At 33.9% G+C, this 26,583-nt stretch overlaps 1 protein-coding gene across 1 annotated transcript; it reads left to right on the top strand.

The window, feature by feature from the left end:
* The first annotated feature begins 3,016 nt into the window (after window positions 1–3,016).
* On the top strand, window positions 3,017–8,941 carry LOC147287718 (exocyst complex component EXO84B-like). The gene is made up of 7 exons (XM_086242071.1): window positions 3,017–3,473; window positions 3,681–3,778; window positions 4,610–5,666; window positions 5,767–6,279; window positions 6,829–7,017; window positions 7,376–7,512; window positions 8,485–8,941. The coding sequence occupies exons 1-7, from the start codon at window positions 3,330–3,332 to the stop codon at window positions 8,651–8,653; spliced, it is 2,307 nt and encodes a 768-aa protein (XP_086098197.1). The 5' UTR covers window positions 3,017–3,329; the 3' UTR covers window positions 8,654–8,941.
* Window positions 8,942–26,583: the final 17,642 nt, after the last annotated feature.

Genomic DNA, 26,583 nt, shown 5'->3' on the forward strand with positions numbered 1-26,583 from the left:
TTGTAATAGCAAGTTTGTACATTGCTTCCCTCACCATCATTGTATCGCAAAAATGATATTTATACATAAGAATTCTTTAATAAGGATATCCTATTTTCTTCATCTTAATTTAGAAAAGTAATTAAGGACTCTATTATGCCTTAATACTTGTATATACATAATCAGCCCTTTTCTAGAGAGGACATTCACAAATTTCAAAATTTGTGAATGTGGACATAGCGACAACATGATGCTGACACAAAAATTCAAATATATAAACTGACTATAGCACATCTCGATACTTTGAATTTCGTGTCGATACCATATCAGCGCCATGTCAACGCTTTGTCCACATCCACACATTTTGAAATTTGCGGATGCCCTCTTTGGATAAAATCCCTATACATAATATATATATATATATATATAGTATCTCTCTCCGGCCTAAAATCCAAAATTACATGCATCTCCCAAAATTTCATCAAGGAAAAAACAGTTCTAGTCATTTTAATTAAGGAATGTAACTGCACTTGACCAAGCAGTTGTGCATACAATCTTGATCATTGAAATAATTTATAATGTTGCTTTTGAGCTCCTTACATTCCCTTCGAATGCATCTGCCTAAGCATCTTCTTGATCTAACATGCAACCAAATAAATTTGTCTGCCTCATCCAAATTAGGACTAGAGAAGGTTGATAAAATATTAATAATGGAACTATGGTCGTCATCTCCTATCAAAACTACTTGTGAATTACGCAGCTTAACAATTAACATCATAATTATCACCATAATTAGTACCTTTATCAAATTTATTTGGTCTCTAATTCCCATATTATCATAAATATATATATATAGCTCTCCTCTCCTCTTGGTGTTTTTTTTTTTTGTTTTCTCACTATGTGAATGTAATTATTTATACAAACCCATAATTTATAAGATACAATTCAGTATGATAATTGCTTTAATAAGCAATATTCAGAGAATAAAAAACGATTGCTTATATATGTGACCGAAACAGTAGTGCTAGATATACCACATTTTTATACCATAATTTTATACCACCTTATGTGGCAACTTACATGGCATTCATACATTGGATACTAAAAAAAAAAAAAAAAAAAAAACCCAAAAAGAAAAAGAAAAACTTTGTCCAATAAAGTAATGACACGTGAGATGGTATAAGAATGTGGTATAAGAAATGTGGTAAGAATAGCATTATTCTGACCGAAAGGTTAATAAGAATAGCTGGAGTAGTTATAAATAGATTATCTTTTTGGTTTCTATGGCTGTTGGTTGTAAATGAGGTCAGGGAGCTAGGCAGCTTATTATAAACAACTAATTTTAAAAATTAATAAAAAAAATATTCATGCATCTTTTTTCTTTTCTTTTTTTCTTTGTTAATTTGAAGATTCATGCATCTTGATTATATTTTTGTGAGTTTTGACAACAAAAAAACAAGTAGCTTTCAATAGTAGGTTGCAATCTTAGTATTTTAAGAAATTTTTTTCCTAATCCAAGTATTTTGAGTAGTTGGTAAGCAAATATGTGACTTTTGACAAAGATAACTTCAGTAGTTCATTTTTTAATTGTTATTTCACTAACTAATTATAACAATTATTGATAAAAAAAAACTAATTATAATGATTTATGATTTAACTTTAACAAAAAATTGGCCGGACCTAAATGCAATTATGACGAGTGTATTTTATTTAAGATTCATATTCTCCATTTATTTTTACTTAACTTTTAATTTTAACAGTATATTATAAATTTAAAAATATATAAAAAAAATAATAATAATAGATTCGTATGATCATATGGAAAGTACATTATCTCTGCCTCTACAGCGCAACTTTCCTACTATGAAAGATTGTAGAGCAAAATCCATATGGCTCTCTCCAACCACCCTTTGTGATGATGCATAGTAGATAACCCTAACATACCTATCTACTTCCTCTTTTTTTGTTTTTTTTTTGGGTTGAGTGGGGCCTTCAGCCCCAAAACATACCAGATATACTTTCCACCAAACACAAAAACAAAGAAAACAAGAATGACAAGCATTGCATGTGGAATCGAAGCATGCACAGCCTGTAAAAGACGTACAGGTTATCACCAGCAGCATAATTGTTTCCTTTATTTTATATTGGGTTAGCACCACTTATAGTTGGATTAATTATTATTTGCAATTCCAAACAGACACGAGCATATATATATGCATTTGTATATTGTTGGCAGTTGAGCTATAGCTAGCTAGCTAGCTAGCTCTTCTCAAATCGAATGATGAAATGGGTATTATGTCCAATCATAAGATGCAGATCGATTATAAAAGTGCTCCTGCTGCTACATGTTTTATTCAATTCCATAATTCTTCATTTTTTTTCATTTGCAATGGACTCATGTTGGCGCAAATAATTAGTTCAACTCTTCTTTGCTACATATGTACATGGAATTGACCTCTATAATTTAATATCAAGTAACTTTGTGTAGGAGAAATTCTCATCTCTTGTTAATTCTACAATGTAGTTTTATAATTGAAAATCGTTAAGTTATTTAATTATTATTATAAATAAGTAATTTTTGTGATATAAATGTTTACTATTTATTTATTTGATAACAGTTATATTTTTTAAAATTTTTTTATTTAATAAATATTTGTAGAGACAATCTTTAATAAATCACTTAAAAAATGAAAATTTCCGATCATAAAACTGCAATACAAAATAAACAAAATAAAAGAGGATGCAAAAAGAAGAAAACTAGCATTTATATAGTATATATACAATTTTACATGAGTGTAAATATATTGACACCAATTAATAGTGAGAAATGTTCAAATGTCATGCATTTATAAGGAATATTTACATGACACATGTCCTTATTAGATCAGCAGCGTGCCCATGTCCAAAAACTCGAGTACACGAGCAAATCTATGCAAAAATATAAATACGGCACAAAATTAGGAGCCGTAATGCGAAGACGGTAAAATAACGACTGTGAAATTGGAGTAAATTACAGTCAAACCAAACCGTCCTCCGTCCGAAAAAAAAAAAATTCAGTAAACGGAGTCGTGTTGGCTCTCTAGCTGGTCATCACCAACACGCTTCCTTCTTCATCTTCTCTTCCTTCTCTCTCTCTGTCTCTCCTTGCTTAGCTCAGAAGCTCAACTTCCATGGCCTAATTGCCGTTGCTCGGCCACAGAGAACCAGAAAACAATTCGATTTTCCATTTTTGCCCTCCTCGGATCCATTGCGTTTTGTTTGTCGATTGTCTGACCTGCTTGGGAGCCCTAATTTTGGAGCTGGTGGTTGGTTCACTTGAGCTGACTGATCTGATCTGTTAGGCAATAATAATGGCTTCGGCGAAGACGGCTCGGTCGAGAGGCACGCCGGTCAAGGAGAACGGCGCCAAGCTCGAGGAAGGCCTCAATGTCTTCAAGTCTGATAAGTTCGATTCCCAAAACTACGTTCAGTCACGATGCTCCCTCAACGAGAAGGTCGCTTTTTCTTATTGCATATATGTATACACTTATTCTGTTTCGTAGCTGAGAATGTATGGGAAAATGAAATAAGGGATTTTTAAAATGTTTGAATTATGGATGGTATACTTTGTTTAGTTTTGGTATTTACTTTCTCTTATTAATTTCTAGATATGCTGTGTACTTTGTTTCAAAGTTAAATATATATTGCGACTTTGCTTGCAGGAAATAAGGCAATTATGCTCATATCTTTTGGATTTGAAGAGATCTTCTGCCGAGGAAATGCGTAGAAGTGTCTATGCTAATTATAAGGCATTCATACGGTGAGTTTTGATTAAATGGTTAGTTTTAAGCTGATAATTATAATATCGTTCATATGCAATTTCATACATTTATGTTCTGAGGTGCTTCACAATAACAAAAACACTGTCTTTGCTTATTGATTTTCTGTATTCATGATTGGGTATTTGGGTGGCTTAGCCTGGCTCATTTGACTCACCTGAGATTCGGATAGTGAGTATGCAAAAATTTTCACCAGTTCCATCTCTGGTTTAAAGTAAAAAACCCTTCTTTTGTTCTTATTAAATCATGTTTCACATGATATAGGATGTCATCATTACATGGATGTTTAAAGTTTTCTCCTGTTAGTAGTTTGGATTTCGCTGCTTTCTTTATGTCATAATTTTCCGGCTTACTAGAGTTTTACGTTTAGCGTGTTCAGCGTTCATAACTTGTTAAAGTTGAGATCCAAAATTTTATCTGTACTTTGTGCAAGACATAGTAGTTATCTTTTGTTCTTTAAGTAAGAGTTAAAACATTTTCTGTTTCCATACCTTTATTTTTCTTCGAGTTGCTTTAGATTCTATGATTGATGGAAGTTAGTACCCAAGGTCATATACTGCCAATGTGGGTCACAGTGATTGTATATCTCTTAAACCTCACATTTTTTTTTGTTAGAAATTTCCATTCATGTTTACCCGTTGGCATATTTAACTATGTTGGGGTATCTTTGATCTATTTAGATAAAATTGAATGTCATCTGCAACTTTGAAGGTTAAGCTAGTTCATTCTTCAGATATGGAGCCATTTATTTTGATACCCATTTTTCGTTGAGTGTAATGTGGATTTATGTAAACTGTATTTCTTACTCACAGCACGTCAAAAGAGATATCTGATTTGGAGGGGGAGCTTTCCTCTATCAGAAACCTGCTATCTACTCAAGCTGCTCTAATTCATAGTTTAGCGGAGGGAGTAAACATTGATTCTGTATCAAAATCTGTTACCGAAGGTTCTACTGCAAATGGTTCATTAATTTCAGAAGATAAAGAACCTTCGGACCTGGAGAAATGGTTAGTAGAATTTCCTGATCTCTTGGATGTTTTGTTAGCTGAGAGGAGAGTAGATGAAGCTTTAGCTGCCCTGGATGAAGGTGAACGTGTGGCTTCTGAAGCAAAACAACTGAAGATGTTGGATCCAGCTTTACTCATGTCTCTGCAGAGTTCTATTATTGAACGCAGGCAAAAGTTGGCTGATCAGCTCGCTGAGGCTGCTTGTCAACCTTCTACTCGTGGTGGTGAACTTCGTGCATCTATATCGGCACTTAAAAAGCTTGGGGATGGCCCTCGTGCACACAGTTTACTACTCAATGCACATTTTCAAAGATATCAGTATAATATGCAAAGCCTTCGTCCATCAAGCACCTCATATGGAGGAGCATATACTGCTGCACTCTCACAGATGGTATTCTCTGCTATTGCTCAAGCTGCCAGTGATTCCTTGGCTATATTTGGTAAGGAACCAGATTATACTTCTGAGCTTGTGGTGTGGGCAATAAAGCAAACTGAGTCTTTTGCTGTTCTCATTAAAAGACATGCATTAGCTTCATCAGCAGCTGCTGGAGGTTTAAGAGCTGCTGCTGAGTGTGTTCAAATAGCGTTAGGTCATTGTTCCTTGTTGGAAGGTCGTGGCTTGGCACTTTGTCCTGTGCTTTTGAAACTCTTTAGGCCTAGTGTTGAACAAGCACTAGATGCTAATTTAAAACGAATTGAAGAAAGCACTGCTGCCCTAGCTGCTGCTGATGACTGGGTACTTACATACGCTCCAACAACTACACGTCAATCTGGCAGGCCTTCAAGTACATCCCTTGGTAGTACAACAGGATTCCAACATAAACTTACAAGCAGTGCCCATCGGTTCAATTTGATGGTCCAGGTAAACAATTTTTGTCTGAAAATAAAACTCAGTGGGTTGTTAATATGCGTTATTTGATTCCTCGTTTCATTTTTACTTCATAATTTACCTGCTCTTGCAGGATTTCTTTGAGGATGTTGGACCATTGCTAAGTATGCAGTTGGGAGGTCAAACGTTGGAAGGTTTATTCCAAGTATTCAACTCATATGTAAACATGCTGATAAAAGCATTACCGGGTTCAATGGACGAAGAAGCAAACTTTGAAGGTTCTGGGAATAAAATTGTTCGCATGGCTGAGAATGAAGCCCAACAGATTGCGTTGCTGGCAAATGCATCATTATTAGCAGATGAACTACTTCCACGTGCAGCCATGAAGCTGTCTCCACTGAATCAGGCTGCATACAAGGATGATCATCGCAGAAGATCAGATAGGCAAAACCGCCATCCTGAACAAAGAGAATGGAAGAGGCGGCTTGTCAGCTCGGTTGATAGGTTAAAAGATAATTTTTGTCGTCAGCATGCTCTAGATCTGATTTTTACAGAGGATGGTGATAGCCATCTTACTGCTGATATGTACATAAACATGGATGGGAACGTGGATGAGGTTGAGTGGTGTCCCTCCTTGATATTCCAGGTATTCTGAATAATGATTTTGATTTCTGTCTGAACCTTTTTCTTTTGGGCCCATCATGTTATTGATAGTCAGTGTTACTCAGTTGAAAATAATGCTCTGCTAGTCTGCTTTGGATATTTCATATCATCCGTTAGGGGAAGATACATTGACCTCCCTCTATGGTTAATAAATTTATGAGGACCTCCCTGTATGTTGTGTTAAATAGTGTCTTTATAGCTCAGACCATTAACAATAGAAACAATTGCACGTGTGGGTCACATGAGGATTACGTCTCTGTGTTAGAAATTGTCACCTAACTGATAGGGGGCATATGATTTCCCTTCATAGTAAGGACATTTGAATTGACACAACGTTTGGGGGTGGGGGGGGGGGGGGGGGGGGATGGAGGAATACGATGTTTCCCTTTATATATATATATATATATAGATGTATATTCAACTTATGCATGCTGCGTCTAATCTGATTTTTTTTCTTTTCTACTTTGTGCATGGTTTTCTTCTTGAATTTTCCTAAGCCCAAAGTTTCTTTTGTTATTTTGTCCCAATTCAGGAACTGTTTGTAAAACTAAACAGGATGGCCAGTATAGCAGCGGATATGTTTGTAGGCAGGGAAAGATTTGCTACATTGCTATTAATGAGACTGACAGAAACTGTCATCTTGTGGCTTTCGGAAGATCAAAGCTTTTGGGATGATATTGAGGATGGGCCAAGGCCTTTAGGTCCTCTGGGCTTACAACAGGTAAGTAATTTCTGGTCAAGCATTGCTCTGTATCTGTTGCATTGTCAGTTTCCACTTTTTATCATTGTGAATCCAGTATGACAACTAAACCTTACATGTACGCATTAAGAAGCACATAGACATTTTCATATGAAGAGTTCATTCCTATTTTAGCAACGTGACAAGGAAGAATGGAAGTAAATGAGAGGAAATAATGCAGATTACAGGAAATGATAAATAGTAATGAGTATTTATACTCAATGATAAATAATAGATGTCTTCTCTCATCTTAATTTTGAAGAGTTGCCACATTGAACATCTGATGCTCCCATCCATGTTAACTTATTATGTTCTTATATTTACTTTTATCTTTGTGCAGTTCTATCTAGATATGAAGTTCGTCATATGCTTTGCTTCACAAGGTCGTTACCTATCTCGAAATTTGAATCGAGGTATCAATGAGATCATATCAAAAGCCATGACAGCATTTTCTACAACTGGAATGGATCCCTATAGGTATGCTACTTTTTTAAGGTTACTTATAATATCATCACCAATACATACATGTACACAAGTAAACATAAATGCACATATATTAATGCATAAATACACATGTATAGTAATTTGTAACTACAACTTATTGTAGTTTCCTATCCATAAAATTTGCCATCTTGTAGCATATGCAAGCACAAATTATGTTGGAAAAATGACCTTGACTCAAAAACGGGAGCTAAAACATAAATATCTTTGTTGATCAAGTACATCAGTTGTTACTCAAAAATGGCAAGAGCCTTAGCATACTCGCTGTATACATTTACAAGTGTAGTAATTCCATAAACTCTGAGGATCTGCCTCTACTACCTATTCTCATTAGCTCCATACATCCCAGATAACACCCATTGCAGATCATCCTCCATTGATCGAAACAAGCAAGAAACTAAATACTTTCTATCCTAAAAACCACCTCCAGTAACACCCTAGCCAGAAGCACCCCTTGCCCAACTTTTCTTAGTCAAAATAACTCCCCTTCCACGAACCCCTCACTACCTCTTTACCTACACACTCTAATTTGGTCTCCTGCAGAACAACCACATCCACCTACCACTTACTCAAAGCCACCTTCAACCCAGGATCAATTCAAATTTGATCAGGTTGGTATTTTCTCCACCCAGGATCAACCTACACTCACTCTAACTGTATCTCTCTTTAACTTGTCCATAGAGGCTCAAAATTTGGGTTGGGTTTAGGTTGAGCCTGTCCAAGTTGCACCCCTATGCAGAGCTCAAGAAGGATATATACCATGACCTGTATCCAACTTTCTGAAGCAGAGGACCTGAGATCTTTTCTTTTGCTTTACCTCTTCTCCTATACACAGAACAGACCAGCCTAGCTAGTACTTCTGTTTTCAGCACCACAAACCTAGTGTAACCATACTATAGCTTTTTCACGGTTGGTTTGCTTTATACTGAGTTCTAATTTTGGTGTCAGTGAGCTCCCGGAAGATGACTGGTTCAATGACATCTGTCATGAAGCAATTGAAAGATTGAGTGGAAGACCAAAACCCATGAATGGGGATCGGGATCGGGATCTTAACAGCCCAACTGCCTCTGTTTCAGCACAATCAATTTCATCTGTTAGATCTCATGGGAGTTCCTGAGGCACAGCCAGTTTCATCTTTTGTAAATCAGATAGAAAACACAATCCATCATGGAATTTATTCTTGTATTCATAGTTAGTTTCTTCGTCCAATATAATTTTTCTTTACCTTTTTCTAGTTCCTGTCTTTCCATTTCTCATTGTTCATTTTATTTTCTAGTATAAGGCCCTACATTTTAGTAGGATGATATTTGCAGTCATAAGGCTAGGAATTCTTTTTGGATGATTGAGTTTGTAAAGTTGTTGATTGCATTGTTTGATCCTGAATACAAGTTTGTATAATTCTTTCTTTGGCTAGTGTGGATGGAGTCGATTGATGTTAATCATTAAATGTGAATTCATATGAAAATGTTTTGTTGGGGACCAATTCTATGATTCTTCAATGAATTGGCTTGTAGTACCAATTGCATTGATTTTCTTTGGCCTGTTGAAGGCTCATCTGACCTATGGTCATTTTTAGGTCATCTTTTAGATCCTAAAAAGAGTAGAGAAATAAAGATGCTAGCCCCACTGGTGAGGGAGGGTAGGTCGAGATTCGATCTCTTGTAATGTAACAAAGAAAAAGCTAATAATAATGCAATATTTCTTCTAGTAATTGTTGTAACATATATTCTTCCACTGATTGAGAGCACTAGAGTGAAATTGAGTCGATGTCAAATACATCTTTTTTATTTGGTACAGATGAAAACTTACATTAGAATGCATATATCCCTGAGCCCCTAGATCTCAAATTTCTTCCCCTCGTTCCTTTTTATTATCACTTGGAATGACATCTTAGGAGGCATTTGTATAAGCAATCTTCGTACTGCTCAAAAGTTTTGGCATTCCAACATCTAGAAGCCCAATACCCGTAGCATATTAAGTTTACACGTGCCCAGCGAACTTTAGGCAAGCGAGCGAAAGCAGAGGCGGAATATGCATTTTCTCGATGTGGGATACTCAAAGACGACGCCAGATTATCATTATTGACTTCCCCCATAACTTGCAAAAAATTAATGAACAAATTCATCATCACATGTACAACTATCCTCATAACTTTTCTATCCATCTCCAATACTCTTTGTTTTTCTTACATGCATATATGGATCGATGTATATGTTAGCTCTTAAAGGACTTCTATTTTTCTTATATTCATGACTCTTGGCTTGTTTTTGAGTCTATTAATTCACAATTAAGCACATTCTATTACAATTATATATACTTCACTGATGGGTAACTATGTTGCTTAACGGTCCTTGAATTAATGTAAGAGCCATTATTTCTACGTCACAGTTTTCATTATTATACATAAAAAGCACCTTTTCATGGTGCTTGGCTAGCCAATACCCAACTCTATTTTTTGGTTCTCGTCTAGGTGAAGGAAGTATGACTGCTTTACCAATAGTTGAGACCCAATCGGGAGATGTTTCGGCTTATATTCCTACTAATGTAATTTCCATTACAAACCCAATTGGGGAGCATTCTGAAATCACCCATATAATTCGTAGGAGTAAATTGTAATTGCGCCAATACACGCCAAGTTCAGACAAGGGAATGCTTTCCCCAACCATCCAAGAGTCATAGTCTTTTGCCATAACGTCTCAAAATAAGGAAATGTCGTCGGTTTACGTATTTTGTTTTTGCATTGTTTATGTAATTAGTGAAGTTCATGTTGTATTGCATTTGTATGCAGATGGCTGTAGTTAAAATAGGGGCTGCGGGTGTTTTCTGATATTCTGGTAATGATGGAATTTAGAGTGTCAAAATTTGTAATATTCATTTGAAGCATGTAACGAAAGAAAAAGTCAGCATTAATTAATTTGAAGCATTTGACGTGGATTGAAACTAAAATCGACCCACGATCATGACGTCGAATGTTGAAAGAGGGAGAGATATGACCGAATCATTGGCTTTGGTTTGCAACTACTTGCAAAAACTTAGGGGCTGTTTGGTAGCGTTTTACAACGGTACCAACTAAAAAAAACCAACCATCCTCCCTATATACTTCTATCAATACCTCCTTAATTATAATTGTTTGTTATTTGGAATTAAGTTGATGAATTAGGAATTAATTCATGATTTATATAAGGTCTACTTAAATGAATATCGCAAAATTTAGCTATTTTTTATTTTGACCAAAGAAGTACTATTAGTTATTGGTCTAGTGATATTTATTTCTACAATAGGCATTCCAATTAAGTTTGAATCCCCTACTCAAAAAAAAAAAAAAAAAAAAAAAGAGAAGAGAAATTTGACCAAAAAAGTTATGTGATGGACTGAGACTTCTTTAACTAATTAAAGAAATTTAAACTCTACTTATACATAAATGTTCACCTAAAGAATTTAATTTAAGAAACAAGTAAGAATAATACATTACATTCTTGGGGGTGTTGCTAAGCCTTGTTCTGTTGAATCTGCTGAATTGATGGAGGCTCTGGCAATTAAGGAGGGACTTCTTTGTGCCAAGAATTGTGGTTCTGCCGAGTTGCTGGTGGAATCTGACTCTAAATATGTCATTATGGCTTTGACTCACTCTACTCTACCTATTTCTTGGCATATTGCTCCTGTGGTTCATGACATTAAACTGTTGCAGCAAAGTTTTATTTCTGTTAGATGGTCATGGATCTCTAGAAAAGCCAATCTGGCTGCTCATGAGTTAGCTCAAAGGGGAATGTGTCATGAGGACTGGGTTTCTAACCCCCCATTTTCCCTGCTTGGTGTGCTATTAGCAGATGGACTACCATTGGATTAGTTTCTGTATATGTTTTTCTGCATTATGTTGCTCTGTTTTATTATTTTGGTGCTGTTTGTTTTAGTTTGGTACTTTATGTGTATTTGGTTTTGATTTTCTGCCTTTGTGGCTTCTTAATGGAATGGTTTCCAATTGGTCAAAAAAAAAAAATAATAATAATACATTACAAACGGTAAAAAATTACAATTGTCAAACTGTAACTTAAAACGAACATAAGCTGGAACTGGAAGATGGTAAACAACCCAACTACCACTAGGTGATAAAATCGAGAGGAGAAATATTTATCATGAACCAAGGGAATTGGAGCATTAAACATAAAGTAAATTGGTAATAAGAGTAGAGGTCTAAAATCTATATAAACCTATCTACCGTCTGTTATAATTTTTCAATGTGAGATCGACAACACATTCCAAAATTCTCACAATCATCATGTGGATTTAATATCGAAATTAGAGGGAGAGATAAGGTCGATCACTGGCTTTGGCTTGCACCACCCCAACATATGAATTAATTATAAGCAGATTTATTCAAAAAATTAATGCAACAGGAACAAGCGCAATATATATGCTGAACATGATTACACAAAGCTAGCTTGCTATATATTCTGCTATACAAACTGATCATATATATAATTGCCATATATATATATAATCTGAAAAAGTTTACTAGGTACATATATATAAATGCATTTGTCTTTTCTAATTTAGACCGATGAAAGCTCATCATCCGATACCTGTTTTTTGTTACATTGAAAGCTAGAAATTGTGTTACACTTAAGAAATAGAAAGACGCATGCAGTAGCAGTAGGACACAAGCTAGTTAGAGACGACAAAAGTGCATGGCGTTGCGTAAGCAGGTTTCGTGATCTCCAATTTGTAGGAAACAAACTCTTGCCCATTCTTGGAAGCATTTCCAGTTGATACGAAACCCAAATCGTTTATTATCATGATCATGCTCTGTTGCACCATGTAATAATTGGGACCAAAAGGAAGACAAGTTCAACAAATGTGCATCTTCATGAGTACTTGGAGTACTGAAAGACCTGGGAGATCGAGATGAAAGCAGGATCATTAATATCAATGGCTTCCACCACAGTAATTACTTGCAAAAACTTAATTAACAAAGTCACCACCACGATCACAACCATCCTCATAATTACTCTAATATTTTACATGTTTTTGTTATTTGAAAAGTTGAATCAGAATTCACGATGATTTATAAGGTCGACTAAACCCCCCTAATTTCAATTCATTGCCTCAGATAGTTTAATGTCTAAATTAACATACTAATCATTTTATTAATATTGTATCACCGCATAATTACGGTGACTTTTATTTTTTGTTAATTAATTCATATATGGCTCTTGGCCGGCTCAGCTAGCTTTTCAGTTTTCTGATCAAGGCCATATCTCCATTTTTGTATTATATTATATACCGCGAGTTAGACGCAGTCACAAGTCTTGGTGGTCAGGAATAGCACCATTCTTAACAAATAAACATAAAAAAATAAAAAAATAAAAAAAATTGCAATTCCTTACCAGATTGATTATAATCAGTTTGCTAAGATATTGCATAATAATTTATGTTCATTGTTTTAACTAATGATAATTAACTGTATTGAAAATTAAATCTCAAGAAAGGGCATTCATACAGTACTGCAACACTATAATGCTTTTCTTTTGTTTATGTCAAAATAATTAAGCAGATTTCTCATCAAATGCAACAGTTAATTATACAAGCAGTAAATTAAGCTTCACATAACAAAAATTAATTAAGTAGCTAAAGATGCTCGCTGCAGGTACGAGAATCTCAACTTATGTGAGAGAGAAGAAAATATTTTGGGTCATGAACAAATTGGAGCATCAAACTCATAATTAATTGACAAAGAGTAGAGCGTTTCAAGATTCTTAATGTGAGATTCTCTCTCTCATTATATATGTCTCCTCACATGTGGAATTATTTAAGCTAAACACGTGACCGACATATATCAAATGACCCAAAACTCATGTGACCTTTTGACAGAACATATGATTTTTTGCTCTAATACCCATAAAGAAATCTAGACATTCAATTCAAAACTAATTGACAATAAATGAAAGGTCCAAAAATCTTCGATGTGAAATTCTCTCTCTTAACATCGGGATCATGGTCTTTTGTACAATGATTTTTTTTTTTCTGTCTAATTACATTAAAACCAATCAACCATTAACTTATCATAACGTATGTCTCTACCTACCTTCACCACTTAGACAGCTTCGAGAACTTATAAGTCATGAATTTTTGTTCCGCACTCGAGGACTAGATATAATTAATACAACGTTGGAGAATTATTTGATGTCGGAAGCATGTGCAGAAGTCTATGCCTAATGTTTTGACCCTTTTTCAACATTCCTGAGAACAATTTTCGAGGCATTTGATCGAGGTCAACAAGTGACCAAAATGACCATGATCGATCTGTAGCATGTTGGTTGGGACGAAGAGAGAAAATGTGCATCCTCTTGATTTGGAACAATGAAAAAGCAGTAGGGAGAGATAGGAAGATCATTGAAAAAGCAGTAGCCATACTCTTTGTGGCTTAAAAATAAATAATTTTTTTTAATAGGTTAAGGTTTCAAAGTTATGAGTAATAATAGATTACTGATACTATATATATATTATATTTTTTTTATCTAGGCTAGAGAGATTCGAATTAAAAAAACCCTAATATTATGGAGAGAAATGTCACTACTTTGATTGCCTAGCTATGAGCTCTACCTCAAGTGACAATGAGATACGGTGGGAGAGAAGTAAAATTTAGGTTCAAAACTTATTGTTAAAAAGAACAACAAAAAAAAAAAAAGACTACAATGTAAGTGAACATTTTTTGGATGATGCTAGCGAGTACATTTGATCAATTAATCTATTAATTAAGCACTCTCTGTATTCTTGGGGTCATTCCAAACAAATATGAACCAAACTTGTGTAGCATTTCATGTCGATATACGAAAGAAAAATCGTTTGGTATCATCATATTCAAATTGGGAGGAAGAGAGGAAATGTATATCTTTATGTGGAAATAATGAAAGAGATCTCTTTCATTATTTCCACATAAAGATATATTCTTCTCTAGAGAAGAATAAGATCAAGCTCGCACCATAAGTACTTACAAAAACTTAATTAACAAAGTCATCACCACCACAAGCCTCTTCATACTTAATTATATGTATATCTATATATATATATATACCTCCTTTGAATATTTTGTTATTCACTTATTTGGAAGATGAATATGGATTCATGATTTATAAGGTTTAAATCCTTTTATCTAGAAAAGTTATTGAATAATTTAATATAATAGACAGACTCTTGGTTTAACTTTTGAGTTTTTTATTTAATTTTTTTTTTCAGCAAGATTGCAATTCATTTTCACAAGTTGCTAGGAATGAATGTAGCTCAATGCTCTTGTCAAAAAATAAAAACCAGCATTCAGTTTTCGTGATAAAAGCACCCACTCAAGGTGTACGTATATGAGACACGAAATTGGAAATTTCTCTTACTAACACATAAAAAAAAAAAATTAAAAAAAAAAATGAAGTATTTTTTTCTTTTGGTGGAAGGATAGGCAAAACTTTATTCATCAAAAAGGTTGTTTACATCTATCTCAAGAGGAGAGAATCCAATTAGGTGGCAACCTAACCCACTCAACCGGAGCCACCCCTCGCAGCTCACCTAAGGTGACTTTTATTAACTTTTGTTAAATTAATTCATGGCTCTTGGCTTAGCTTTTGAGTTTTCTCATTTCTGACCAAGGTTAATCGTAATTCAAGTTCTTTCAAAAGCACCCATTTCATTTCGGCCCTGAATCCTCTCATCCCATTTAGCCATCCTTTTCAATGATTCTATCCTCTAGTTTCAATCTCAACCAATATTCCATCTCGTTAAAACATGATCTAACAGTTATTTTCATTTTAAGATAAAGTCAATTACACTTTGCACCCCTCAAGTATAAGTCGTTTTACACTTTGGTACCTAATTTCAAAACGTTTTAATGTGAAACCTAAAGTTTATGAAAATTGCAATGTGTCCCTTCAATTCCATTAACTTTCTGTAAATTTTGACTGCATATAGCATGTGTGAGATTCATTTATACTGATGCACGTGGACAATAAATTTACGCCATGTGGACAAATAAGATAAATTAACTAGATAAACAAAAAAAAAATTAGAATAGGGCAATTAAATTATTAGTGCCTAATTTTAAACACCCTACTCACCAAAAAAATTTGTCTAAACCCCCACCCATCCAGAAACTCTTTCAAAACCCCCTAAAACTTATAATCCTAAATTACCCTGCTGACGCATGCTGATGCACGCTGACATATGCTGACGTCACTGTAACTGTATTTTGGTGAAACTGTTTTTTTTTTTTTTTTTTGGAATTAAAGTTTTTGCTAAAACTCAATATTTCACTAAAACTAAAATCAAACACTGAAATTGAATTTCATTACACTAAAACTGAATTTCAAAAATTCAGTTACACTGAAACTGAATTTCAAAAATTCAGTTACACTGAAACTGAATTTCAAGAATTCAATTACACTGAAACTGAATTTCAGAAATTCAGTTACACTAAATTTAAGAATTCAGTTATGAATTCACTTACTGAAACTGAATTAAGTGATGAAACAATTACACCTCGACTAAAATGCAATTACACCTTAATTAAAAAACAATTACACATTTACTAAAACAATTACACTTCACTAAAACAGTTACACCTTTACTGAATTCCGTTTCACTAAAAAGAACACAGCAACCTTATCAAAAAAAAAAAAACCAACAATACAACAAGTCATTGAGAAGATAGAAGTAGCCAACAATACAACGTCGTCCGATCACCTCACGCGCGACGAGTACACGACAGCCACCACTGCCTCGATCTGTTTCTACCTGCAAATTTGATTCATCATATTTCAGAACCATAATTTCATTCAAAATTCATTTAAAACTCATGTTTCACGAACTGAAACTGTTTCATCAATAAATGAAATAAATTTGTATATACTTATATACAAATTTGATGCATGTTTACCTTCAAAACTGCAGCTTGAAATAATTTTGATTCATCATATATATGTATTTTGGAAAACAACAGAGAAGCCGCGGGCTTCCAAAGGTGATGGTGCTGTCAGAATTTCGAAATCCCCAAATAGCAAAATGAAATCCTCAAATCTATTTCAAAATAGGTATTACCTGCGCAGAGAGGCAGAGATGAAATCGTCGACCTTTGGGGCAGCAATGGTGGCGCAGAGAAGCAGAGTACCAACTCCAAACCCGCTAGCTGCCAGAACACAGAGATCGCCGGCGAGGATGTCGCCGACTTCTCTCCTTCGACACGACAGTAAGTCTCGGACCTTCTCGGCGTCGAGTCGCCGTCCACGGTGGTCAGTTGGAGAATCGGAGACCACCATCGTGCTCAGGACGTCGAGAGGAAGAAGACTTGGGTGGTCCAGCATTGCAACTTCGCCGGAAAAGGCAGATCGCCGGCGAACACCTTCGATCGGAGTCGCGGCGATCTGGGCTGTTTGGGCATGATTCGGGGCGAGTGATGACAGAGGGAGGAAGAGGAAAGAGAGACAAAGTTGATGGTGGTGGTCTCGCTGGCAACCGTTGCCGGACAACGCCACACGCGCCGGCGACAGCCGCACGCGGAGGAGAGAGAATAGAGAGAAGAAAGATGATGCGGAAATGAGAGAGAGAGAGTGCGTGAGAATGAGAGAAAATATATTGAAAATTGATTTTGTATAACCTAGGGTTATAATAGGAACATTAAAAAAAAAAAAAGTCAAATTTAGCTGAGTATTAGTTGACTAGGGGGTTTTGGAAGAGTTTAAGTAGGTAATTGGGGGTTTTGAATTAATTATATTAAGGGTGGAGGTTTTGAAATAATTAAGTTCTAAATAGGGGGTTATGGATAGTTTACATTTAAATTATTATATATTAAAAAGATTAAAAGATAATATTAAAACTAAATATAAAAAATTATCTCGTTCATCCGGCCATACCTCTCCCTCCACCCTCATCTAGCTCTTTCGTGGCGTAAATTTTAGCTAGCTTTTTTATTTTATTTCTCCACATGGTTTAAATTTACTGTCCACATCAATTTAAAATTTTAAATGAATCTCACACATGCTATATACAGTCAAAATTAACAGAAAAGTTAACGAAATAGACACATTGCAATTTTCATAAACTTTAGGTTTTACATTGAAACATTTTGAACATCAGGTACCAAAGTAAAAAATAACCTATACTTAAGGGGTGCAAAATGTAATTGACCTTTAAGATAATATTATTGACATTTAAATGACATCATTTTGACATCAACATAAAAAATTAAAAATGAAATAAAAATTCTACAAATGTCTTCTTCCCTAACATAACCCATATTCTTCTTCGACAGCCTTCCGAGAGATTCATAGTGGATTATTAGATTCTTACAATAATTGATATATCTCTACGTAGCTTAATTATATCCATTTGGAGTACGTTGACAAGAAGCAAGATAATCCTCTTTTCACTTGCTTGGGGTTCTAGCAACATGACGTAGATAAATGGTAGATTATTAGATCGGCGCAAAATGGTAAACAACTTAATTTTTAGCAATGTTATAAGGCCTTACTTCAGAACCCTTCTTTTCCCTTGCTCTTCAATCTATTGCTTATTAGGTTTTTTTTTTTTTTTTTCTTCGTGGGTTTCTTTATATCAAATGACAAAAAAAGAGACCCTATCATCTAGGGTGATTCTGGCATTCACACCCAAATCATCGATCCACATCTGATTCGGATGAGATTCTGTGCGAGAATCCTTCATATCAATTCCATATAACAAGCTTTCTTATGTGTAAAAGATTTCTATATAAGATCTCGTCCGGACAAGCTGTTTGTATTGATAAATTGCATAAAAAATTCATGTATAGGATCTCGTTTAGACCAAATGTGGATGAGTCGAGTGTGAATGCGAGAATCTTTGTCATTGATCTAGCAATATTATTCTTTGTCAAAAGAAAAAAAAAAAGTAATATTATTCTTTGTTTGTTGCTGCACAATTTGCAAGCTCCATATTATAGGGATTAGGGATTTAGTTAGGGAAGAATAAGGATTCCTTTTTTTTTTTATGTTATGTTGTTTGGTTGACAAGAATTTCTTAAAATGTCAATTACCATTAGATTAAATTTTAATGAGGTGGAATAGTTGAGATTAAAACTAGAGGATAGAAGAGGAAGATCGACTATATAAGAGGAGAGGATCATGGTCCATTTTATTTGAATGAAGTGGTGAGTGAGTGCGAGATCTTCATCTAATTAGCTCTCTTTAAGTGAATTTTTTTTTTAATAATTCGATCATGACTCTTCTCTTAGCTTTGTACATAAGTTTTTTCACTGTAAAAGTACCATTGATGTTGCAATAATTTGGTCTAATGAATGACACTCTGTCTTCCTATATGAAAGTATGTGTTGAGTTTAAATTTCATAAACGACAATTAATTAATTAATAAATTAAAAGACGCGAAAATTCTTTTTACAAAAACAAAAAAAGTTATAAAAAAGTAAAAAAGTATATTGATTTATGAATAATGTAATCCATACAGACACAGCAAGTGATTAAGAAGGCATATAAAATTATGATCGAGCACTATAACCCAATAATAGATTAAGGCTTTAGAGTTAATTAGTATCTGTACTTGAGCTTGAGCAAGCTTTTATGGCTCATGAGGTTGATGTCATCCTATCTATCCCATTGAGGGTTTCTGGTGGTTTGGATCCGCTAATATGGCATTATTAAAAGAGAGGTCAATATTCGGTGAAATTTGGATATTGACTATCTTCATTAGTGCAAAAGAATCCAATGCGTGGGGAGCCAAGCTCTTCAATGCGGTTGAAGATTTGGCGGCACTTGTGGAAACTGAAAGTAATTGTTACAAGTTTAATGTGGATGGCTATTGTAATTGATGCAGGTTTCAACGAGCTTGTCATTGAAATTAAGTGACAATGGAGGCGGTTCGTGTGGTTCAATGCGAAGATGAATGGCTAGATAAAGAAGGTGAGCTAGTGGCAGCAGTGAGGTCTTTAGCTAGTCATTAATTTGAGGTTATTTCTTTTAGTTTTCAGCCTCGAAATTGTAACACCGTTGCTCATTTGTTGGCACAATTCAGTTTGGATTATTGTGAGCATGAGCTTGTTTGGATGGAGGATATACCTGAATGACTCCTTTGTGCTTTACATAATTATTATGTAATCTCTTCGATCGAGCATGAAATTGCTTACAGGCTGTTTCTCAGAAAAAATAAAATAAAATAAATAAGTCCAGGTCTTTCTCTAGGAGCTCGAACACAAATTAATGATATTGGAATCGTGGTAGAAAATTTAATTTAAGTTCAAAACTTATTGTAAGAAAAGAAAAAAAAAAATACAATGAATTAATTAAGAGTGAACAATTTGTTGGATGGTGACTAGCGAATACAATTGACCATTAAATCCACCAAGCATTGTCTGTATTCTTGTGGTAGGTAAAAACAAAGCTCGGCCAAAGTTGTGTAGCATTTCATGTTGAAACGAAACCCAAATAGTTTATCATGATTTTGATCTCTACCAAATGCACGGAATAGTTGGCCCCAAGAGGAAGACAAGTTCAACAAATTTGCATCTTCATGAATACTTGGAGTACTGAAAGAGCTGGGAGAGATGAAAGCAGGATCTTTAATATCAATGGCTTGCACCACAATAATTACTTGCAAAATCACCACCACCTCCACCACAATTACCATCCTCATAATTATAAGATTTTAGATGTTTTCGTTATTTGAAAGTGTTGAATCAAATTTCATGATGATTTATAAGGTCTAATTAAACATCGTCATTGTCTCAGAGGAGTACGTTTAATAATTTAACATATATAACAATCTCTACAATGGGGTATCTATTAATATTGTATCACCGCATGAGGTGATCGACTTTTATTTTTGTTACATTAATTAATTCATAAATGGCTCTTAGCTTAGCTTTTGAGTTTTCTGATCAAGGCCATATCTCTATTTTCATAGTATACTTTATAATCGTGCATTAGACGCGCTCATAAGCCTCAATTCAAGGTTTTAAGGTAGCTGTAAATTAACAAGCATCAAACTCATATCGAAAAATATTTTATAATCTTGGTAGGTGTTCTAAAAAAAATAAATTAAAAAAAATTGCAATTCCTTACACGACAGATTATAATATTTGTAGAATAATGCATAATCAGTTTACGTCCATGGATTTTAACTAATGATAACTACATTGGAATTTAAATTTATCATCATCTCTAAGAAAGGGCCGAGAATTATTCATACATACACTGCAACGCTATAACCTTCACTTTTGTTTATGACATAATAATTAAGCAGGTTTATCATAAAATGCAACAGTTACGAGCAGCAAATTACGCTTCATATAACACAAACTAATTAAATAACTTAGACGCATTTGGATTGTACGAGAATCATAACTTGCGTGAGATAGAGAGAGAGAATAAAATGGTTTGGATGAAGAAATTGTATCATCCAACTCAAAATAAATTAACAATTAGTAGAGGGACCCAAGATCCCTAGCTAATGTGTGATTCTCTCTCTGAACACTATCCTTATCACTTAAGCCAAACAAAGATTAACCAAAGTTGTGTAGCATTTCATGTTGATACGATAGAAGAATCTTTTGGTATCGTATTCATATTGGGAAGAAGAAATGTACAATAAAAGCCAAAAGTACAATGAAAGTCACAGCGAGAAAATGTAGGAAAATGAGCTAAAATTATGATTCGATTAATACTATCTCTTACAGGTTCAGTCGTTGCTTCTAATATAATAAAAAAATACAATAAAAGTCACCATTTGATTCGCGGTCGAGCACATACTATAAAGAGAGCTTGTAAGCACAATTCCAATTCACGATAAGTTTTGGCTTTAAAACATCCCGGAGCCCATCTTTTGAAGCATGCCATGTCTACATATAACCAACGAAATCTTGGACTTCCATGATGTTTAACACTTTGGGAAAAAGAGAGGAAAGATGATGTATCTTGATGATCGATATCATGTAGAATTGAAGAGGGAGGACTTGGAGGGATAGGATTATTGGTTTCCACCAAGCATTGTCTGTATTCTTGGGGTAGGTACAAACAAAGCTCAGCCAAAGTTGTGTAGCATTTTCTGTTGAAACGACACCCAATTAGTGTATCATGATTACGATCTCTACCAAATGCATGTAATAATTGGGCCCAAGAGGAACACAAGTTCAGTAAATTTGCATCTTCATAAATACTTGGAGTACTGAAAGAGCTGGGAGACATGAAAACAGGATCTTTAATATTAATGGCTTGCACCACAATAATTACTTGCCAAATCACCACCACCACAACCATCCTCATAATTATAAGATTTTAGATGTTTTCGTTGTTTGAAAGTGTTGAATTAGAATTCATGATGATTTATAAGGTCTAATTAAACCACTTTAATTTATTGTTTAAGAGGAGTTTAATAATTTAACATATATAACAATCTCTACAATGGGGTATCTATTAATTAATATTGTATCACCACATGAGGTAACTTTTATTTTTGTTACATTAATTAATTCATAAATGGCTCTTAGCTTAGCTTTTGAGTTTTCTGATCAAGGCCATATCTCTATTTTCATATTATAATTGTTGTCAATTAAGTAAAAAATCGATAGTTTCTGATTAAAGAGTGATTTTTTGACCAAACCGTTGATTTTTTCTATTTAATCGACAACGGTTATATAATCAAAAGATTTCCGATAAAGTTGATTTTTTGCAGAGATGATCTATGATAAATGATCTAAAAAGTGAACGGTTTCAATTATGCGCCATCATTATCGAAATTGTGATTTTAGAAAATAAAATGACCTTGGGATACCTCTAGGGGGTGACCCAAGTATTTTTCGCGTAGTTCCAAACAAAGATCAACCAACGTTGTGTAGCATTTCATGTTGATTGATATGATAGAAAAATCTTTCAAATTCGTATTGGGAGGAAGAAGTGAGGAAATGTGTATCTTTAAAATGTGAAATATTAAAAGAGAAAGGGCCATGGGTAGGATTGTAATTAGTTCGCACCATAACTTGCAAAATCATAATAATTAGCAAAGTCATCACCACCACCAACCTCTTCATAATCCCTATTATTTCTATGTATATCTCACCTCCTTAATTAGAATCTTTTATTATTTGGAATTAAGTTGAATAGGATTAATTCATATTTTATAAGGTGTAAACGGTAAACCCTCATATGTAGAAGAGTTATAGAAATATCGTTTATATAATATATAATTGATTTTTTAAGATGAAGAACATTTCGATCAGAAAGAAACGAAAATATTTTCAAATACCTTTTTTATTTGAGGGGAAGAAGTGAATGGGAAATCTTACACCTACAGATGTATGCTAGCTGTTAATTTGGAGACTTTTATTTGTCCTTTTTTCCTTTTCTTATTTGATCTGGAGGCTTTTATTTGTCTTAAATTCATGACTGGTAGTACTATAGCTCAATGCTCCTATTAAAAAAGTATATAAGAACCAGCAGTCAGTTTTCATTATAAAGGCACCCACTCAAGGTGTACATGCAGGAGACACAAAATTTCTCTTTCTACCAGAAAAACAGAAAGAAACAAAACAAAAGAAATTAAGTCGATCTTCTAATAAAAGTATTTGATTAGGAATTCTTTTATAATAAAAAAAAACATAGAAATCTGAGCACATATAAGCATAAGAAATGTGATTAATTACATTGCAAGATAAGTATTTCATGGATAAAGGATATTAATTTGATCTTATACAACAAAGCTCTCTTACATATGTATTTTATTTTGATGAATAAGCAAATTAATTCAACATTAATTTTAAGACAACTAAGTTTGAGGGACGCTATATATCGCTAGCTGACTAGTGACTACATATCATCAAGCTATCGAATAAGCATTGTCTGAGTCTCTTATGCTCTCTGATTTTCCAGCATTTTGGAGACAATTTTTCGAAGCATTTCAATTCTAGTGCTGCCCAATGTATTTCTTTACCACGTACCCTAAAAGACTGCAAAATTGCACCTTCATCATCATGTGGAAGTGGAACCCAAGAGGGAGGAGGAGGGATCATAGCATCATTGGCTTGCCCCACTACAACTTGAAAAAACTTCATTAACAAAATCATCACCACCACAACCATCCTCATAATATTAATTTTATCCATATATTACCTCTATGTATCCATCCTCTTAGAATTTTTGCTGTTTGGAATTGAAGTTGAATAGGAAGTGATTTATAACTTGTAAACCCCTTTATCTAGAAGAGTAATTAATGAATAATTTAATGCATGTATACAGTTGAGCATATATTATTGATTTTGTAAGTTGGACGTTTTAAGGAACAAAAGAAATCAAATGGGTTTTTATTTGAATGAAGAGGTGAATTATGAGAAACCTTACATCTAGAGTTTTGTTAGCTCTCAAGGGACCTATTTTTCTTAAATTCGTGTACTCGCGGCTCTTCTGGGTTTGTTCTCCAAGGTTGTCATTCAATTTCACAGATAGGAAAGGATAATGTATGTTAATTCTCATGTATTTGGTAAGTACCAGTTACAACGTATCCCTGTTTTCATTATAATATATAGCACCCTTTTCTTGGTGTATATATATAAGAGACACAAAAATTCTATTTCTATCAAAGAAAAAACCAAAGGATTTCTGAAAAATCAAATTGAATTATGAGTAATGTGATAGGGCAATTGATTATAAAAAGCCATATTGAATTTTGAACAATGTAAAGTTAAGGATCTTAGAGTTGGTAACAAGAGGTTCTAGGCTTCTCGCTAGCTGGTATATATTAGTACATCAAAGTTCATACTAATTAAAAAAAAAAAAAAATTCAGTAGGACACATATAAGCCACAAACTCATAGTAACACACTCTAATCTCATTTGATTAAATAGCTAGCCTTTGGCCTTTGCTTGGCTACAAGCCTACGACCAAGTGATTTCTTATTGGTGCATGTTTTCATTGATATTGATCTATAACTCTATAAGCAGACATTTGTGAGCGTTTCATGGTCTATTAAATCCCTTTTTATGTGACGTGAATAATAATTTAGACAAAAAAATTATCTACAAAACTCATCTCTTTTTTTTATTCTCCTTTTTAAAATTAGTTTATTTTTTAAAAGATTCTTTGACAACTTTAATAAATAGTCAGAAGGATATTAGAGATAATTACAAATTTGGTCCACTTATTTTATATCTAGTTCAATTTTGGTTCACGATCTTTTTTAAGTTCTGTTTTGGTCTACTAATTGTTTCACTTGTTCAATAAAAGTCCAGATTTGTTATCTCAAATTTGTCACGCTTTTTACCCTATCAAATCTTAGCCAAATTTAGCAAACATATATTTGTTTTAAAGCTATGTATCTTCTCTTTACAACCATATAAAGATCATTTAAATTGGAATTCTAAAACTCAAGATAATTGGCCCCAAAGTATGGTACTCGAAACTATCAATTTTCCTAAATTTTTTTCAGATTTTTCAAACTTCAATTCTCTTTTATTATAATACTTCAAATTGGTTCATATGACTAAAAAATGATGAAATATAATTTATACTTCAATTATAATTGAAGAAAACACAACAAAAATGATTTAAAATCATAATTTAAAAAGATCGTGGATCAAAATTGAACTAGATATAAAATAAATGGACTAAAATTGAATTTAAAAAAGATCGTGCACCAAAATTGAACTAGGTATATAATAAGTAGACCAAATTTGTAATTTCTTCAGAATATTATTATAAAAACTTAATATAAATGACAATTAGACAATAGTTATTTTATTAATTAATTAACATTAAGGCGGTGAGTTGCAGTTAACTTTACCAGTGAAAATTTTTGTTCTCCCTTATTTTCTACTTGTTTATATCTAAATATATTTCAAGTGTTTTTTTAAGTATAATTTAGTATCATGGGATCATAATTAATTAGTAAAATTATTGTATAATCGAATTACGGACTTTGTTTTATAAGATAATCGAACCAACAGTTACAAGCAGCCCACAAAGCTCAGATTAGCTGGCCAACCAGCTACTACGTATACAAAATGAAAACATATTTTCAGAGGAAAGTTTTATTTAATTAATTTTTGTTTTAATTGGCTTTGTATCTGTACCAAGCCAATTGCATTGATTTCTTTTGATCCATTGAAGCCATACCATAGCCCACCCATGGCCATTTATTGGACAATTTCTTTTTCCTTCTGGCAGGGTAACATATATGCTTCCACCTTATCTGCATTAATGGCCACAACAACAATGATCAAAAATCAGAAAGATTACTCAGAACAAACCCTCAAGTAACTTATTTTTTAAAATAAACTAGTTATCTTGGGGGATATATGATCGAGAGAAGTAAATATATTACAAACTGATCGACACATTATTAAGTATATATATCCATCTTAAAACCTTAGTCTATTAGATGTAGAAATTAACTCATATAGCCTTTTAGACACTAATTAACTCCCGGCCAAAAAAAATAAAAAATTAAGAAAGACACTAACTAACCCAACCAATTTTGTGGTACATGTTCATCACTCGGACCCCTTTTTTTTAGTGGTCATACACTCATACATATGTATGTACGTGGACATATGCATGTTCTCTTTTCTGTTTTCTGTTTTCTTTTTCTTTTTGCAACCTAGAGTTTTTAGTGTGATTCCTAGCTGCATGTTGAGGTGACTTACACGTACATTAGGGCATGGGTTTGATACCACACTTTTTCCAGAATCCATACAAGCATCCTTGTAATTTCCCATGAGGTTCATGGCCCTTAAAACATCGTGGAGCCCAGTTTCTGAAGCAGGGATCTACAAGCATCCATGATAAAGCAGCTCCATCTACACCATGTGGGGGAGCGTAGAGAAAAGGTGCATACTCTGCGTGTGGAATATTAATCAAAGTGGGAGAGATAGGACCATTGGCTTGCCCCACAACTTGTAAAAGCTTAATTAACAAAATCGTTACCACAACCATCCTCATAATATTTTTTTCCATACCTCAGCTAGCTCTGGTATTCTCTTAGAATTTTCTTTATGTTTTTAGTTTTGAAGTTGAATAGGAATTAATTCATGAATTT

This window comes from Dryas octopetala, chromosome 4, assembly GCF_963921425.1.
Source record: "Dryas octopetala chromosome 4, drDryOcto1.1, whole genome shotgun sequence".
Taxonomy (NCBI): domain Eukaryota; kingdom Viridiplantae; phylum Streptophyta; class Magnoliopsida; order Rosales; family Rosaceae; genus Dryas; species Dryas octopetala.